General features: G+C 36.7%; 2 protein-coding genes across 2 annotated transcripts; both read right to left on the bottom strand.

Annotated features, from left to right (window-relative positions):
* Positions 1-80: 80 nt before the first annotated feature.
* Positions 81-11,948, bottom strand: usp3 (ubiquitin specific peptidase 3). The gene is made up of 15 exons (XM_057330417.1): positions 11,607-11,948; positions 9,491-9,551; positions 9,165-9,296; positions 8,545-8,628; positions 8,235-8,316; positions 6,820-6,902; positions 5,830-5,943; positions 5,212-5,325; positions 4,591-4,737; positions 3,682-3,788; positions 3,512-3,592; positions 2,365-2,483; positions 1,435-1,548; positions 1,222-1,289; positions 81-973 (listed from the first exon to the last, which is right to left on the bottom strand). The coding sequence occupies exons 1-15, from the start codon at positions 11,695-11,697 to the stop codon at positions 793-795; spliced, it is 1,578 nt and encodes a 525-aa protein (XP_057186400.1). The 5' UTR covers positions 11,698-11,948; the 3' UTR covers positions 81-792.
* A 1,840-nt stretch (positions 11,949-13,788) lies between these two features.
* Positions 13,789-16,792, bottom strand: si:dkeyp-73b11.8 (BPTI/Kunitz domain-containing protein). The gene is made up of 6 exons (XM_057330516.1): positions 16,720-16,792; positions 14,767-14,964; positions 14,376-14,552; positions 14,230-14,274; positions 14,061-14,139; positions 13,789-13,900 (listed from the first exon to the last, which is right to left on the bottom strand). The coding sequence occupies exons 1-6, from the start codon at positions 16,790-16,792 to the stop codon at positions 13,789-13,791; spliced, it is 684 nt and encodes a 227-aa protein (XP_057186499.1).
* Between the last annotated feature and the right edge of the window lie 842 nt (positions 16,793-17,634).

The raw sequence follows: 17,634 nt of genomic DNA, 5'->3' as shown, positions 1-17,634 counted from the left end.
TCTAAGAAAAAATGAATCATGCATTTGACAAAAATCTCAAATCAAACCAGAGATGCACAAAGAGATGCACAGAGACTTCGGCACAACCTGCATCTCTTTAATTCTTAAAGGACCAAAACTGTACAACATTTTCAAGCTTAAAATAAACAAGACACATGAGCTAGTGGACCCTTCAGACAAATGGTTTTCACATTAGTGAGGTGACAGCCGTGTTTAACTACTGCTTCGTGATACAAATTTAATCACATTAAATCAAATATTTCAAGTTTTGGCTTTTAAAAACACACCCACGTTAATACAGACCAATACGGCAGACTTAAGTACAAGCAAAGCACTGGTGTTTCTGAGCGGAACAGAAATACATTTTCCTGGAATAAGCAGCATTTGTGAACAGGAGACTGCTGTGCCTTACGCAGAAATGTGACGGCTGTAATCATTTTAACTGACAGAAAAACACTCAGCGAGAAATATATCCGATTTGCAATTGTAAAGCGCTTTGTTCAGTCAATTTGTGTCGCCTGTTTCCTCTACAAACGAAACTCCCCTTTTAAACAATTACATCTGGAATCATTTCTCACTTCTGTTACCAAACCGAACGCTGGTGGCTTACGAAAGTCAAAACCAGGACGATATATTAAACGAAAAGTCAATACGAAAGCAGCGATTAGATTTTTACTGAGGTTGTGTGATCCAGAAATTATTGTGGATAGCATAAAACGGTACACAAAGGTCCATTGACTGATCAGAGATCAGTAGGGGGGTTGTACTGATCTGGAGGCAGTATGATAAATCTTAAAGCTTGGGTGGATTTGCTGAGACTGGCTTGTCTTGATCGGTGTGCTCTGTGTAGAACAGGATGTAAGCCTTGGCTTTGAGCACAGCTTCCTCGCTGACCGTAGTGACCGTGCTGTCGTTGAAGTGATACCACTTGCCCTCGTGCAGCCCGTATGCCGTGTAATGACCAGAGCCGATGCTGCAGGAGAAGATAGAGATGTGTAATTTTACCAAAGAACACCATGTAACTCTGGATTCAAAACCTGTTGGCCTGTGATTATGTGATTTGATTGGAAGGAAAGATCAGCTGTGTTGTGATATACCATCTCCCCCTAGTGGATAATATGGGGAATAAACCACTGACTGATATCATAGGAGTTCTACCTCCACTTGAAAAACCTTTCTGTTGTCAGTAGTTTGAACACAATGGTGAGAGACTTTACATACCCTGATCCGTGATGCACCACTACAGCAGCAAGATCATACAGGCATCTTTCAGGCAAGCTGTTTTCCGGCTGAATATAAGATGAGAATTACTTAATGCTAGATAATACTTATACAAGTAAAAATGTTTCACAACTATCCTAATTGTATACAATGTATTGGATATAACTAGCATCTTTATTTATCATTACAAGTCAATAAATTGCTAAATCTCACCTCTAACAAGTAGCTTTTCATGTCAAGGCCTCGCATAGGAAACTCTACATAGGTGTCAATCTTATTCCTCAGAAATGCTGTCCAGTGAAACCTCTTGAGATGCAAACAAAGCACCTGCATAGTGGGATAAGGGTCAATGACGTATAAGGATTTTCGACATGCCAATTTTAAAATACAAATAAATATTTATTGCAGTTATTTAAACATTAAGAATGTGGTGTACACATAAATGCAAATTAAAATGTTAAATTAAGTGATTTTAGTGTTTTTCATCTATGAATTGGCCATAGCCTTAAACAATGTTGTGTGGTACGACCGCGATTTATCTTTAAATTTGTTTATTTCCTTGACATGCATGCTTAACATTTTTTTTTACAAATCTCTAATATTTAGAGTCGTTAGAAACAAAGTATTTGCATTTCTTTGAACTATGTTTTCCCTGAAAATAGCATACAACTAATATAAATGTTTTGAAAATACCATTGACTGCATGCTGAATCAGATATTCATATTTCAGCCACAAAAATAATATATATTTCATTTTTAATTATTGATATTATTGGTCGCAGCACCATACGATAAGTTACACGTCATTGACCCATAAACACATCACAGTCATTCCAAAATGTATTTATATATTTTTATTTATATACTTTATATCACTGCTGTCCTTCTGAAACCTTCCATCTTCATATTTCGTGATTTTTTTACCATTATTCTTAGTCACCCTTTATCTTTGTCACTGGGTTTTGTGAATCTAAAGAGTTTGTTAAACTATTTTTAATAAAGAGTATTAAAAATGCTTGTCGTATTTAATCATTTGAAAAGGACTGTGTTTTTTCTATTTCCTAAAAAAAGTGTTTTTTATAAATGAATATATGATTTATTTATTATTGAAGTTGTAAATTTTATATTTTTTACATCTCTCACCTTGGGTAGTTTCTGGATCCAGAACTTCTTGGTGGACTTTTGTCTCTTTTTGCACTTGTGACACATGTAGAGCTCGGTCTCATCCAGTTCCTCCAAATCTGTGAAACTACGAAGACAATCTACAGTTGGCAGAGAGACGGAACATCTTAATGTTAGAGAACAAAACAAACTCAAGCCATTTAAAGCAACAGTACACTCAAAAATAAACATCAAAATGACAGACGTAATTACTATGAAGTAGGGATGCACCGATACCAAGCTCATGTACTTGTACTCGTACTCGTAATGACACACCGATACCAAAGACGATACCTCATGTGACATACATAGAGCCCAATGATTTCCGCAATGCAGAAGACACGGACGGAATCGAGGAATCCAGGCATAAAAACAGAATTTGCTGTATAACACGGAATGGCACGGAATCTGGCATATGTTTCCTAACAAGAAATTAGCGCTGAACAGCTTACAGCTAACGTTAAACGTAACAGCTAACGAACTATTCAGATACTGTTTAAATATGTATTCAGCTTGTTTTGCGTGTCTGTGTGTGAAAGAGTGGCGCAGTTGCGTGTACCAAACGCGTGATGCTTGTGGAGCTTTCAGCGCCAGCGTTTCACTGTCCGAGGACACGAACACATAAACAAACACCATTTGCGTTGTAAAGTCCGGTTAACTTGAAGTTATAATAAACTCACATTTTACCACCCCCCCCCTTAAATCTTCTTATAATTCGACCACAGAGTATATTGTATACTTTAAACTGAAGTAAATGTGCTAGTAAAATTGTGCTACTTAAAATAGTTTAAAAACAATGAAAAATAGAACTTAATTAAAAAATAGTACTTAAATATAATTAGGCCTAAAAACAAAAGAAAAGAGAAAATGTACCAGTAAGATACAGGTTTATTAACATAATTTGTATATTATACAGGCATAGGTATCGGCGAGTACCAGAAAAAAATTATCGGTACTCGTACTGTCTTTAAAAAATGGTATCGGTGCATCCCTTTGTTAAATGTAAAAAAGTATAAAACAAAGAATCCTCCATTTTCTCATTTGGTGCACAATGAACAATGAAATACAGCAAATGAAATAATGTTTTTTTTTTCAGGAACTACTGTATTTTATGTAAAACAGCTCTCACCTTTCAAAGTGCATGTTGGCCCTGGCTCTTGGTCTTTTGTGATCTTGATCCTGAACTGGCTTGGTATGTCCAATGAAAGATCTGAAAGAAGAAAAGGTTTAACATCACCATGGCAACACAGAGCAAAGCTTTGATTTATGATTGGTTGACGGGCTAAATTGACATCTCACCTAGGAATGGGTCGAATTTTCTAGACTCCGTCCCACATATCAAGCAGTTCACCTCATTCTGGAGGATACCACCGAACACAGACGTAACGATAGTCGAGGTCCCATTTCTAAAAATAAAAACAAAACATGGAGTTACATGCCATGCAGAACCATGCTGTATAATTAAACAAGCCCACATGAGTAAGTACAGTTCCTGAGAATCTGGACTTTGTAAAGGCGAAGCTAGCCCATCTATTCAGAGCGGGATTTACTCTGCCATTTTATTCATCACAATCCACCGAACACGCCACAACACTGGACTTCCTTTTCAATAACCCCAGCAGATCCACTCAGGTCACCCCACGGCCCTGGACCGGAGGCTTCCTCACACTGCGTTTGCTATCTGCAGCTATTAATTCAAACACAACAGGGAGGCTCTGCCTCCAGCAGCAGGGAAGTGTGAGAACAGTCGACTCCCGTGTCGGAAAGACGCTTCCCTCTGCGTGGCGTAAAGAGTTATCTTTATCACCGCTGCCCACGTACTCACTAAACTAGCAGGGGAGATTTGGAAAGAAAGGTTACCTGCCGAGATAGTTTTACAGCGGTTTAGAAATTTGCCCCAACCATATGTGTGCTCTTTTGCAGGATAATGAGAATATGTATTTATTTACAACTAAAGTGTGTCATTGTTTTTAATGTTACAATACTAGTACAGATTTAAAGGCAAAGACAATTATAAGTAAGACTTTAATTGATTTTTCAGAGATGTGTAAACACAAAATGGGAGTTTGGAGATAAAAGGAGGAAGACCAATTTAGCCTTTTAAAACTAAGACTTATTTTTCCTCGGTTTTCTGTGACTGGAGCCCTGCGCGGTAGCTTTAGCACGCAAGTAAAAATGAGGAAAAAAGTGTTTAGATTGATGTCATACATGCAGCATTTGCTCTCAGAAGGATGTTTGGGTCGGTCAGGAGACACGGCAGGACTGGGTGAGCCGTTCTTGCTTCCCTGCATCTCTCTGTGGAGATGATCCAGCAGGTAACGCAGAAATTCATGAGCATCTTGTTGCTGGTAACCCCTGCAAGTTTCGTTTAGGCTTAAGTTATTTATCAAGGCAGCAATAAAGACATTCAATTCCTACACTCTTAAAAACAAAGGTGCTTAAAAGGTTTTTCACAGCGATGCCATAGAAGAACCATTTTTGGTTCCACAAAGAACCATTCAGTCAAAGGTTTTTTAAAGAACCATCGCTTTCTTACGTTTTTATAATCTCAATAACCTTGTTTTTCCACAAAGAACCTTTTTTTGAAACAGAAAGGTTCTTCATATGTTAAAGGTTCTCTATGGAACCAAAAGGTTCTTCTATCTATGGCATCAAGAAACCTTTTGAAACACCTTCTTTTTTTTTTAAGAGTATACAAATGCATTTCTCAATGGCTACAAAAATGAACAGTATTTTACTGAATATAAATCACACTAGTATAAGTAAAAATCTAGACTATGGTACAGAATATAAAATTTCGGACAAATTTGTTGACTGATTATGAGATACCTGAAACTTGGCATTATTTTCCAGATAACATAAAAGACAGCGTCTGGGCTAAAGGCGGTCTGACTCCCCTGCCAAAGTGAACAAAGCGTTTTTCTGAACTCCTCAACCAGAGATCTGCAAAACAAAGAAATTATTTTAATTGAGAATACAAGAATCTCAAATATACTGTAACAAAAAATCTAAACTCCCAAAATATGCTTTTGATAAAAATGCTGCATCTAAGATATTAAAATTTCAAGAAATTTAGTTCACATTATCAAAATACATTAAATCAACAGGAAATGGAATTTACAACACATTTTACTTTATTAATATGACTGGATCATGAAAAGTTCAAAATGTACTATGTAATTTTCTCAAAATAATGTACGATAACAGGTGATTTTAATGTTGACTTTAACAACAAACAATACATTATGTATGTCTGTAAGGAATAAACAAGAATGATAAAGGAATTCAAGTTTTTTCAAAACTGTTCAGTCACCAACATGTGTTTGTTAGGTAAATTGTTGCCTTGTAACTATTTGACTTCATTCATTCAATTTCTTTTAGAAAAAGGACACCATTTGAACCCAACCCCACGCCTTCCTTTTTGTCATCCAGTGGAAAGGACCTTACACACTGCTGTCCCCTTGACTTCTGGTGTGGTACATTCTCCGTCCTGCCGTTTTCCCGCTTCGTAAGGCCACACAGGGCAGCTCCTTGAAATAACAGCTGAACGCCTGGATGTTACTGGAGATGGGAAACAAAAAAACAGCTTTTGACCACATGGAGATGTCACTAACATACAGGCAATAACTGGCAACGCTGATCCAAAATCGACCTCCAGGTTTATACTTCCAAACACAAATTAAACATTGAAAATGTGGCGAAATATTACATAAACGCTGCCCAGGCTTATTTTCCATGGATTAATACCCGTAAAGCTGCGCAAATGGAAAGGTATTTGAAGTAGATTTAGTGTACTTTCAATCAGGCCATAAAACAAAGTCGTGGTCAGACAGTTGCATGAGAAACAAAATAAAGATTGAAAAATAAAAACATTTAGGCACCAGAGTTTTCTTAAGCAAACATAAAACGGGACAGATGTGGCCATACAAGTAACACGGATCATTTAATGTTGCTTTTGTTGTACATTTCTATTGTTTTGCAACGTGACAATCCCAGTTCATTCTTGACTAAACTATTCCTTTAAGTGAGATCACTTTCTGTCCATCTGCTGCCAAAACAATTTGCCGTTCAAAAACCTCTGGAACCCGAAGTTAAGTGAAATAAACGCTTCCTCTGACAAGTTCAAAATAACAGTGGCTGTACGGTGGATGTGATATCTGGCACGAGCCGTTGGCTGTGGTTTATGCGTCAGCTCGGCCAGTGTAAGGTTGGCTGCGGTGAGCAGGCAGACGGCCTAATCCATCCGCTGGCTGCTCACCAAACTCTACTCCCGCCAGCACATTGGCCACAGATGCATCGTTGTCTGCGGCACATCCCGGCGGCTCCAAGAAAGAGCCGGGAGGCATTCCGACCTCAACCACCCAGGCCACCCGCACACCCCACCGGGTTACGCGTCACCGGCTGCCCTTGGCTTGGGGTCACGACGGTTGCTCTTACCTTAGGGACTGGAGAATGGCATTCATGAAGCAGGTGTTGCCTAGGTTACGCAGGCCCGTGGCACAAAAGGCTGGGGAGCCTTCCTGTGTGGGATCATTTATAGACAATTATGGCTCCAGAACATGTTTGACAAATGATGCATGTACATTTTTAAATTAAAACGAAAGTGTCAGTATAGTTTAATACATTTTTTATAATTTACAAGGCTCACTTGAGCAGCTTTGTGATTTTTTGGAAACACCACGCAGCAGCTCACCGATCAATTATTCTACATCGACATAAGTGAGATATGTGGATGGTCATATAATGTTTTTCTGAACCCTATCTTAACAGACTGTAATGTTATATGGTAGGGATGCACCGATACTGAGTATGAGGAGTACCGATATTTTTTTTCAGGTCCTCGCCGATACCTATAACCGATGCCTGTATAATGTACAACAATGTTAATAAACCAGTATCTTACTGGTACATTTTCTTTTGTTTTTAGGTCTACTTAAATTTAATTACTATTTTTTAATCAAGTTCTATTTTTTATGATAAGTAGCACAATTTTACTAGCACATTTACTTCAGTTTACTAAAGTAAACAATATACTCTGTGGTCAAATTATAAAAAATTTAAGGGGGGTGGTGTGGTAAAATGTGAGTGTTATTATAACTTGTTCAAGTCAACCGGACCTTTATTTTGACGGGACGCTGCAAAGAGCGTTTGTTTAAGTTAACCGGACTTTTATTTTGACGGATCGCCGCAAAACAAGCAGAATACATATTTTTTTTTAGATTTAGATTCAATTTTATTGTCATTGCACATGTACGAAGGTACAAGGCAACGAAATGTGACCTCTGCATTTAACCCATCCAGAGAGTAGTGAACACACGTACCCCCGGAGCAGTGGGCAGCTATCACTGCAGCGCCCGGGGATATTTAAACAGTATCTGAATATTTCGTTAACTGTTATGTTAGCTGTTAGGCGCTAATTTCTTGTTAGGAAATGCCTGGATTCCTCGATTCCGTCCACGTTTAACGCATTGCGGAAATCATAGGGCTCTATGTATGTCACGTGAGGTATCGGTCTTTGGTATCAGTGTGTCATTACGAGTACGAGTACATGAGCTTGGTATCGGGCCGATACCGATATCGGTGCATCCCTATTATATGGAGCAGTTTAAACGTAAACAACGCTGGTCCAAAGGAACTTCCCGTTTCAGTTTTTTAACACTACACAAATGTTGAACAAAATACAACCAACAGAAAATTTGTAACTGAATCAAAATGTTAAACTAATATCTTCAAGATTTAATTATATATGTACAAACAAATAAAAAATAAACTAAAACCAGAAGTGCTTTTGGACCAGTGTCTACATCTTATGAAGTAGTCTATAGATAGCATTTGACAATTGATAGACTTACACCATCTTTCTTCAGCTTGCTGTCCGGAGAGGAACTGTCTGAAAGTTTTCTCTTCCTTTGCCTCTCAGTATTAGACACAGAGCTGAATAGAGTGATAGAAGAAATCCTTTTTAAAATCATAAATGTGCGTGCGATTCATGTAGAATAAACCAGATTTATTAGGCTATTTAACATGATTTTTAAAACATTGTTTTAATTGCTATTCATTTCGGAGCGTGCAATATTTTAAAACTGGCTTTGATTCACATCTATTGCAATACAACACTGCAAATGAACTGTGCATCAGCCATTTTGGTTACTTACGACTTACTTTTCCAAACTCTGCAGATGCTCTCTGACTCTCTGCACGTGCCCCAGTTTTGTGTCGTTCACCACAAATTCATCACATCGGTAACTGAAAAAACACAGTGTGATGGTCAACAAGATAGTTTGCAATTAAAGGGACAGTTCACCAAAAAATGTAACTTCTATCATTTATTCACCCTCGAGTTGTTCCCAATTTGTATCAATTTCTTTGTTCTGATGAATATTTGGAAGAATGCTTGTACCAAACAGTTTTTGGCCACTATTGACTACCATAGTAGGAAAATTGCAATGGTAGTCAAAAGTGCCCCAGAACTCTTTGTTTTCCTACATTGTCTTCTTTTGTGTTTAGCAGAATAAATACATTTATAAAGCAATTTTTCCCACTATGGTAGTCAATGGTGGCCAAGAACTGTTTGGTTACAAGCATTCTTCCAAATATCTTTCTCTGTGTTCATCAGAACAAAGAAATTTATACAGATTTGAAACAACTCGTGGGTGAGTAAATAAAGACAGAACATTCTTTTTTGGGTGAGCTGTTCCTTTAAGCCTGCCCCTTAAAAGACACCTCTGCTTATTAGTGTTGTCATAAAAATGTGTCTGAAATAAAGCTTAAATTTAACTAACCAGAATGTGCTATAACTGTTACAGTCCATACACACAGAGTGCTGCTGACATTTTTCTCGCTCTGGCTTCCTTTGACTGCCAGCCGGAACCTGAATGTCTTCGAAATGCTTTTTCGCATGGCCATTAACATACCTGCCGGATGACAACAAAGCTCTTTAATGACGGTTGTCTCACTATAAACAGCTTAAATATCATTTTTCATAATTCTCAACACAACAACCTATAAGGTTACTTCTAAATGCATTATTTAAATCATAGAAAGGAACGAGACCACACGCATACTGACAATATCAATTTTCTTTTGGTGTACACACACAAATGCTCACCTTCCACAATGCACGTTCAGACATGTCAGGCAAACCCAGGGACTTTTGTTTGATCTGCAAACTACAAAAAACAGACACGATTTATAGCCAGTTAGCCACGATATGATTCAGTCTGTTTTGTGTGGCACGGCCGGTATAAATAAAACCAGACCCACATGGCCACAACATGAGTCTTGCTGCAGTAAACATGTTTGTTTGATAAACAGTTCTTTGTGCGGAGATAAGCATCACGTTAAGCATGTGTGAATCTGTTTTGAATGTAATCTCTGGCTTGCCTGCTGGGAAAGTGAGCTTGGTTCTAATTGCCTTGATCACCTTCCCTCCGAGCTCACGGCTAGCATCTGAATTAGCCGTTGCTAGGGAACGGTCAATTCTCGTGAATGCTGTTCTGTGCACGACCCAGCAAATGTGGAAAAAGTCATTCAACCCCAGCTCTTCATACCTGCTGACTGCTTGCACGCCTATTATAAAAGCTCCTTTATAAAGTCTAATGCAGTGATATTGTAACATGCTTTATATAATGCTGCAGAAATGAAGCAAATAAAGGACGATAATGATAACTATAAAGATGAAGTTTTTCCATTTTTTTCTTAGTAACATGACAATCCAATGTGTTACAAAAAAACTTTTTTAAGCATTGTTCAAACTAAACAGGTAAGGCCTGTCACTCACAATTTTTACACATTTGAGAAGTCATTTACATTTACATGCTTTCTAAACCCCTAAAATTATAGGCAACTCTTTTATCCGAATTACATTGTTGTAAATTACAAAGAAAACATTGATTGTGTCTTACGTTTTGGAGATCCAAGAAAAAGGGCTTTTCATCTATACTTAAAGTCTCTGTCCTCAAAAGACAAAGTTGAAATGTGCTCTTCTGAAGCTTGAAATGTGTTAAACAAGATATATGGAGCAGTTCTCAAGCCCTGGGTGGCATGAGGGGCCGCTGGGTGTAACACCCTATATGTTCATATGCCTTTAGTGTAATCTGTCAATGCATGCAATCCATATCAGTGTATGTTAAATTACAAAAGTAGTAAACATAAGGGTTGGACGCCTAATTTCACCAAGGCCATAACATGAAAACAGTATCAGTAACAGGGCATCCCATTATAGTTTATATGTATATGCTGTTTAGATGAGATTATTATCAATGCTAAAGATCAGGTACCAGATTTTGCCTCGTTGCCACGAGACCTAATGGGTTGCTCCAAGTCTCAACAACCCTTAATGGTGTCCTTAAATGTTTCTGAGAACATTTTCTGCAAACCTTTGATGGCTGTTAAAATGCCACTAACAATTTTAATACTTCCCTCCTAACAACAGTACACCAAAACAAAATATGGAAAAGCCGAGAAGATATAAAGTTCAAAATTCAGGTCTAAATCTGTCCTGTGCATTCCAGTGGTTTTTAAGGTCGTAGACATTGATACATTGATACTGGTGTTGTAAAGCCTTCATGACGCATGTTTGCCAACATTATTTCCGGTTTATTATATTACCAATGTATACCGTCATACTCTACTTTATATGCCACAGCGTTACACAATATTACTAATAAATTATTGTTACGTGTTAGATCGACAGCTCGACGTAAACGAGAGAGGAAAAAAACAAAGTAGAGAAAAAACACGAAGTAGATTAAAAACGAGATTAAAAGCCACTAAAACAAAGCCCCCTCACTCATTTTACTAAAACAAACACAGCGAGGACCATACAAAGCTAAAAACTGAGTTATGGGACGTGTCTTACAGTTTTATTTATTGTTGAAAAATCTTTTACATGTTTATCAGTAACGTTAGATGAACAATGAGCGTGGCGCTTTTACACTCCAGTTAGCGAATTTGACTGCTTGGCGATGTGTAACTGCTTTATGCTGGGTCTGACACAAGCACTTTTACTGTTTATTATCATAATTATAAACGTAATGTCTTATTTTTCTCAAGTTCAACACTATAGCAGTAGCCTACATATACTACAAAAGAAAGTATTCTAGCCTAAACTGGTGAGCAAGATGGCACTAGCCGGTTTAGCTAGCTCGAGCCAACTCACAAGAAACCGACTGCGGTATTACACATTAATACTGAGAAATCGTCCAAATGCGCATACAACTCACCGGTACAACACCACGAAGAAGGAGAACCATTGGGAAACCGGGTAGGGTCCACCGTGATACAGACACTGGAGTTTAGGTGAGGACACTCCATGAGTCTTGCTAAGCTAACGTTAAACGCCCGCCTGAACCTGCCCTGCGCTGGATGAATCGTTATTTAAAAAAACTACAGTTATAGGCAGTTTAAGCTCCCGTTTTAGGTTCCAATATGTGGCTTCTTAAATGCATAAAAGTAGGACTCGTAAAGTCGGCATACAGTTTAACGTTAATGTTAGGAGGTTTGGAAAGCAGTGCTATTTGCACTAGTCAAGCTGTGTCTCAAAACCTACTGAACTGACTACCTAGTAGAAAACATTTTTGGGCAACTTGGTCTAGCTTTGTCTATAGCCTACAGTTAAATTGAGACAAGACATAATTCATTGAGAGTACTAGTAAATATGTAAAATACATATTATATATATACATATATATATTATAGTTTAATGTTTGGAACATGTTTTTATAAATTGTATTTGTAGTTGTTGTTATTTGTGTGTAATGTGCCATACATATAATACAAATCAAATAAACTATATTAATTTTTGCATGGTTTTAAATTGGCTAAAATTGTATCTTTTGTATAACACATGAACAAAATGTATTGTAGCATCTCAGTGTAACTGTGCATAGTTTTGATTGGCTAATTTTGTTGCAATGCATTGTGGGTACAATGGACAGACAATCTCCCTCTTGTGGAAGTGCGCAGATGTAAGGTAATGAAGGGATAGTTCAGTCAAAAAGAAAATTCTGTCATCATTTACTCACCCCCTAGTTGTTCCAAAGAGGTCTAAATGTGTTGTTCCGCTGAACACAAAAGAGATCTAGAAGACTGTTTGTATTTAAACAGTTCTGAGGCACTGTTGACTTCCATAGTAGGGAAAAAACTACTATGGTAGTCAATGGTGCCCCATAACTGTTTAGTTTCCCATATTCTTCAAAATGTATTGTTTTGTTTTCAACAGAACAAATAATTATATACAGTTAAAGGGATCGTTCATCCAAAAATGACAAATCTGTCATTATTTACTCACCCTCAGGTTGTTTCAAACCTGTATACATTTCATTGTTCCAATGAACACAGAGAAAGATATTTGGAAGAATGTTGGCGATTTTCAGTTCTGGGACATCATCCACTACCATAGTAGGAAAAAATATTGTATTTTTTTGTTCTGTTGAACACATAATGAGATATTTTGAAGAATTTAGGAAAATAAAGCGTTCTCGTGCGCCTTTGACTATACCATTTAATTCTTCCCACTATGGTAGTCAATGATGTCTCGGAAGTGAAAACTAACTTTCTTCCAAAAATCTTTCTTTGTGTTCATCGGAACAAATTAATTTATTCAGGTATGAAATTACATGAGCGTGAGTAAATGATGACAGGATTTTCATTTTTGGATGAACTATCCCTTTAACTTGAGGGTGAGCAAACGGTGACAGAATTTTCATTTTTGGGTGAACTCTTTAAGCAAAGTTTGGTGTTTTCCTCTAGAGGGATTGCTGAGTTTAGTTGATGTTCAACTAAAAACAGATGGTTTGCCAGGCAAGAATCTGTTTTTAATGGATGTTAAGGACAATTATTGAATCCAGTGTTTGCATAGAGGCCTGTAATGGCAGATGCATCCTTACGCCCTATAATATCCCACAATCCTGTAAAAAATGTAAATAGCAGCCAAAGGCACAGTTAAAAGTACATTCATACAAAGGAGTACATTCATAAAAAATCACAACTCAGTTTCTATCACAAAGCATTGCGCTATAGTAACTAAATTTTGCCCTGTTTTCTCTAAAGCTAACTTTTTTAGATCATTAGACCCGAATTTGACAAGCATTTACAAAAATACCAACAAATCTACTTTAGTTTTTTATTGTGAAACGTCAGCTTCCAGGACATACAGTATAAAAACAAATGTTACATCAAATCAAAATACAGCAGATACAAGCGTAAAGTACAAGTGACAGTAAATGAGCCTCATCATTCCCTGCACACAGTTAACATTTTAACAAAAAGTATTTGGTTTGTAACGATTGGATAATGTTTTTTGTACATTTATGGTGTAAAATTTGTTAAAATATTAAACATAGTGAAATAAAAATTCCTGTAAAGATGATGAATTAATGTTCCACTAATGATGAGCATGATCTACTATGGCGTTGAATTTGACTGTGCATCTACTCCGGCCATTTCAACTCTCTCTTCTTTTAAAGGCTGTTCTGACTTGGTTTTCTCCTTTTTCTCATGTTTTTTTGAACTAGGCCTAGAAATGAAAATTAATACAAATGATATACAAAATCCATTTGAACAACAGCAGGACCAATCACATTAGAGGACTGAAACTGCTATACTGTAATACGAAAAAAAAGGAGAACATGACAAAATTATTTGGCATATACAGACAGGAATGATATATTACTTACTTCTTCTTGACAGCAAAAACAATCACCACAATGAGAATAATTGCACCTACGAGTCCCAGGACAACACCCAAGATAATCCCTAAAGAAGTCAACTATAGATGAATATCAATGTATTGAATGATAGCGTTGAAAACATGTATTCTGTGGGTAACTTGACTCGGTAACTTACCGACTGGTATATCTGTTTCATCTGAATGATCCTCAAGACCTTCATCTATTTAAAAACATGTGTCACACAAAATATGTTCATTCAAATGTTGTTTTGCATTGAGATCTAAGGTTCAAATGTCCGACAGCCAATTTTACAGCACACACCTGTTGCTTTGTAACACGTAGCATTGCAGTCGCTGAATGAAAGGAAACGGTTTCCATTGCCCACACAGCCGGTCCAAAAAAACGTCTTGCATGTGTGATGCTCAGGGCTGTAGAAATATCTGATGTAGGCGCCAGTACATTCCCCTATTTTTCTTGGAAGCGTGCAAGCCCGAGGTTCTAGAAAACAAAATACAGCATAAAAAATTCAATTACTGACATGTTTAATTACTGACCTACAAATATAATTGAATTTATGGATGGTTGGGTGCAATACATACTGTACATAGACATGGTATTGTTGTCTTTACCATAGGGTGGCAGTATTTCTTAAGCCAGAGGTGTTTAGTCTGTTTACTGCATTATTGTATACAAATCTATGAGGATGACTTACCGTCCCTAGGGAACAGCGCTTCAGCTCTGTCAGAACAGTTTCTCATGCAGTCTTTCTCACTTGTAAAGCGGTTTCCATCCCCACCCTTTCCACTGTATCGGAACGGGTAACAGTTGTCTTGAGTCTGATCATAGTACATGTAAATCTTAACATCGGCTCCTGTTCCATCATCTTTATCAGGCACCATGCTGCAGATTTCTAGGTTTTGGAAATAAGACAGGCGCATGTGTAAATTCTTGTCTAAGGTGTGTAAAAGTATACTGTCAAAGATTTCAATAATAATTGCATTTTTGTCAAATCTACATTATAAGGTGAGATAGAAACAACCGTGGAAGTCATGTGAGCTCTGTTGAAAGATTAATTTTTAACTAATCTGCCACAGAACACACCTAGTTTTTATGATGGCCGTAAATGTCTTCATTTTTTACATCCTTTTAGACGTTAATGAGTAACATGTTACACCTGTGCAATCAGAGATTAATTGTCACAAAACATTAGACTAGAGAGGCATTACAAAGTGTGTTTTTGTCTTGTATTCCAAAAAATAATCAGTAACGCTTTAGGGTTATGTTTGTTAACATTAGTTAACTACATTAGTTAACATGAACTAACAATGAAGAGCATTTATTCATTTTAGTTGATATTAATTTCAACATACAACATTTACTCAATTCGTCTGTTAAGTAAGGGATAATGTACAGGCTGCCGGTGTTGTGCCGAGAAATGCACCCCTGCCAGATTATCCCCACAATGGTTAGGGTGAGGATTAAGTGTTAGGGGAGGGGTTACGATTAGGATTAGGTGTGGGGAGGGGAGGGGTTAGAATTAGCCAATCTGACAGTGTTGTTGAAGGGGGTGCATAATATGGCAGGGGTGCATTTCTCGGCAAATTATCGCAGAAATTAGCCTATTAACAGTAGTTAATAGAACTAACATCATGAATTAACATAAACAGATAATTAATAAATTGATATTAAGTCATTAACAAAGAGTAAAAAAATTTTTTTTAGATGTAATGAATGGAACCTTATTGTAAAGTGTTACCGAACAATCTTCTTTTGGATCAGGTATGCGATTATTCGAAAGTACATTAACCCTAATAATTTATGCTGTGAAGGCAGTGACAGTAAGTGGTGTACCATATACAACATCTGATTAATGATCAATGAATTAATGAACATCAAATATGTTCAATTCAGGCACGTTTTGTGAATTTTGGTGCTGTTCTGTCTAATATATGGTTTTACATAAAAGTAATGCATAAAGTTGTTGATTTTTTAATTTCTGAATTGTGCCAAATTGATATAGCAGTCAGTGACAAATGCCAATACAATAATCTAAAATACAAAAACACAGATTCACAAAACACTTTTATTTAAAATACATAATGTATGCCAGCACATTGTCTGATGTGTTTTACTATTTGACTTTCTGAATTTATTTTCTTAAATATTACTACATTTAAATTGAGATGCTTTTTAATCTCCTTCCATTTACCCGCCATGGCAGATGACTCTCCAAGGTGTGACAGGGAAATCAAGTTCAAATAATAACCTTTGCTCATACTTGCATATACTTTACCTCGTTGTATCACTGAAAAAAATATGCTGTTCAGTCATTTAATAATTTTTTGACTGTTTTATGACAGTCAAAGTGGCTCACAAGGTTATACAAAATTACATACAGAACAGAGCATATCCAAGCAGGTTTGTTTTTTACTGATGTGTAAATAAATGACTGTTTTATAACCTGTTATTACTCTAAAACAAATTCTGTAGCTAATTTGACAAGAATTCTGGGCCCCACCTTTAAAAAAAATGTAACGTTATTGTGGGGCCCTCTGCGCCCTGAGCCTTTTAAATCGTTACCACCTTTTACACTTATTTGGACTAATTTTGCACTATGCTTTTTGTATTCCATCAAATGTGTTTTAAAAATAAACATTACACTTACCCGGTTTTCCATTTTGGGCCAGAATGTTGTGATACAGAGCAAAAATGAATAAAATAATGGCAAGATCCCTCATGGTGAACCACACAGTCTTGTGAACACTGGTGAAAATGAACGGTTGAATGAAAATGATAATGAGCGAGGGGAAGATATTTTACCCTTTGTACTTTCTATAGATAAGAGCAATAAACTTCAAGGTGGGTACAACACACCCGTATCACTGTAGATTCACTGTGCTGTCCGTTTAACAGAAACTAAATCTTTACTTTTTGGTATATATTCAAAACTGTACATTTATAAAAAAAACACCAGCATTGTTTAATTGTTTCTATGTATAAAAGTAGATCTGTAATTTCAGTGCAAAATGAACTGATATACCAGAAGTCATATTACATCTGAGGCGCTCATTATTCGGTCATGACCACACCTCACTATGGGACAATTATTCAAAGGTTACCAATGAAAATAGTATCTGGCTCCACACATGTAGATTCAGGTTTCAGAATTCGCTTATAATGAAGGAGAAACAGTAGCAAAGTAGCATAAAACCAAATTTAGTCACATTAGCAAAGTATAACGAATTTTGGTTCAGACAGTATAGCATTAGTACTCCCATTGCATTAATACCAATATAAATTATAAAAATGTGTAAACAAACAAACAAACAAAAACGTAGGCTGTGCACAAAAAGTATGCACAAAACACTTTAACAAGATTATTGGGAGGATTCTCACTGTTAAACACAAAATAAATGTACTGAAATGCACTCATTTGGGCCTAATTTATCAATCTATCTTAGAAATGAGCGCACAAATAAAAAAACATTAAGCATGTTTTCTCTTTCCATTAGAATGCATATTTGTCAAACAAAGAAGCTATCATCTTGCAAACAGGTATACTTATTGCTTGTAATTATAT

Source organism: Triplophysa rosa, linkage group LG3, assembly GCF_024868665.1.
Source record: "Triplophysa rosa linkage group LG3, Trosa_1v2, whole genome shotgun sequence".
Taxonomy (NCBI): domain Eukaryota; kingdom Metazoa; phylum Chordata; class Actinopteri; order Cypriniformes; family Nemacheilidae; genus Triplophysa; species Triplophysa rosa.
Note: the sequence above shows the minus strand (reverse complement) of the source record. Positions and strands in the feature narration are given on the sequence as shown.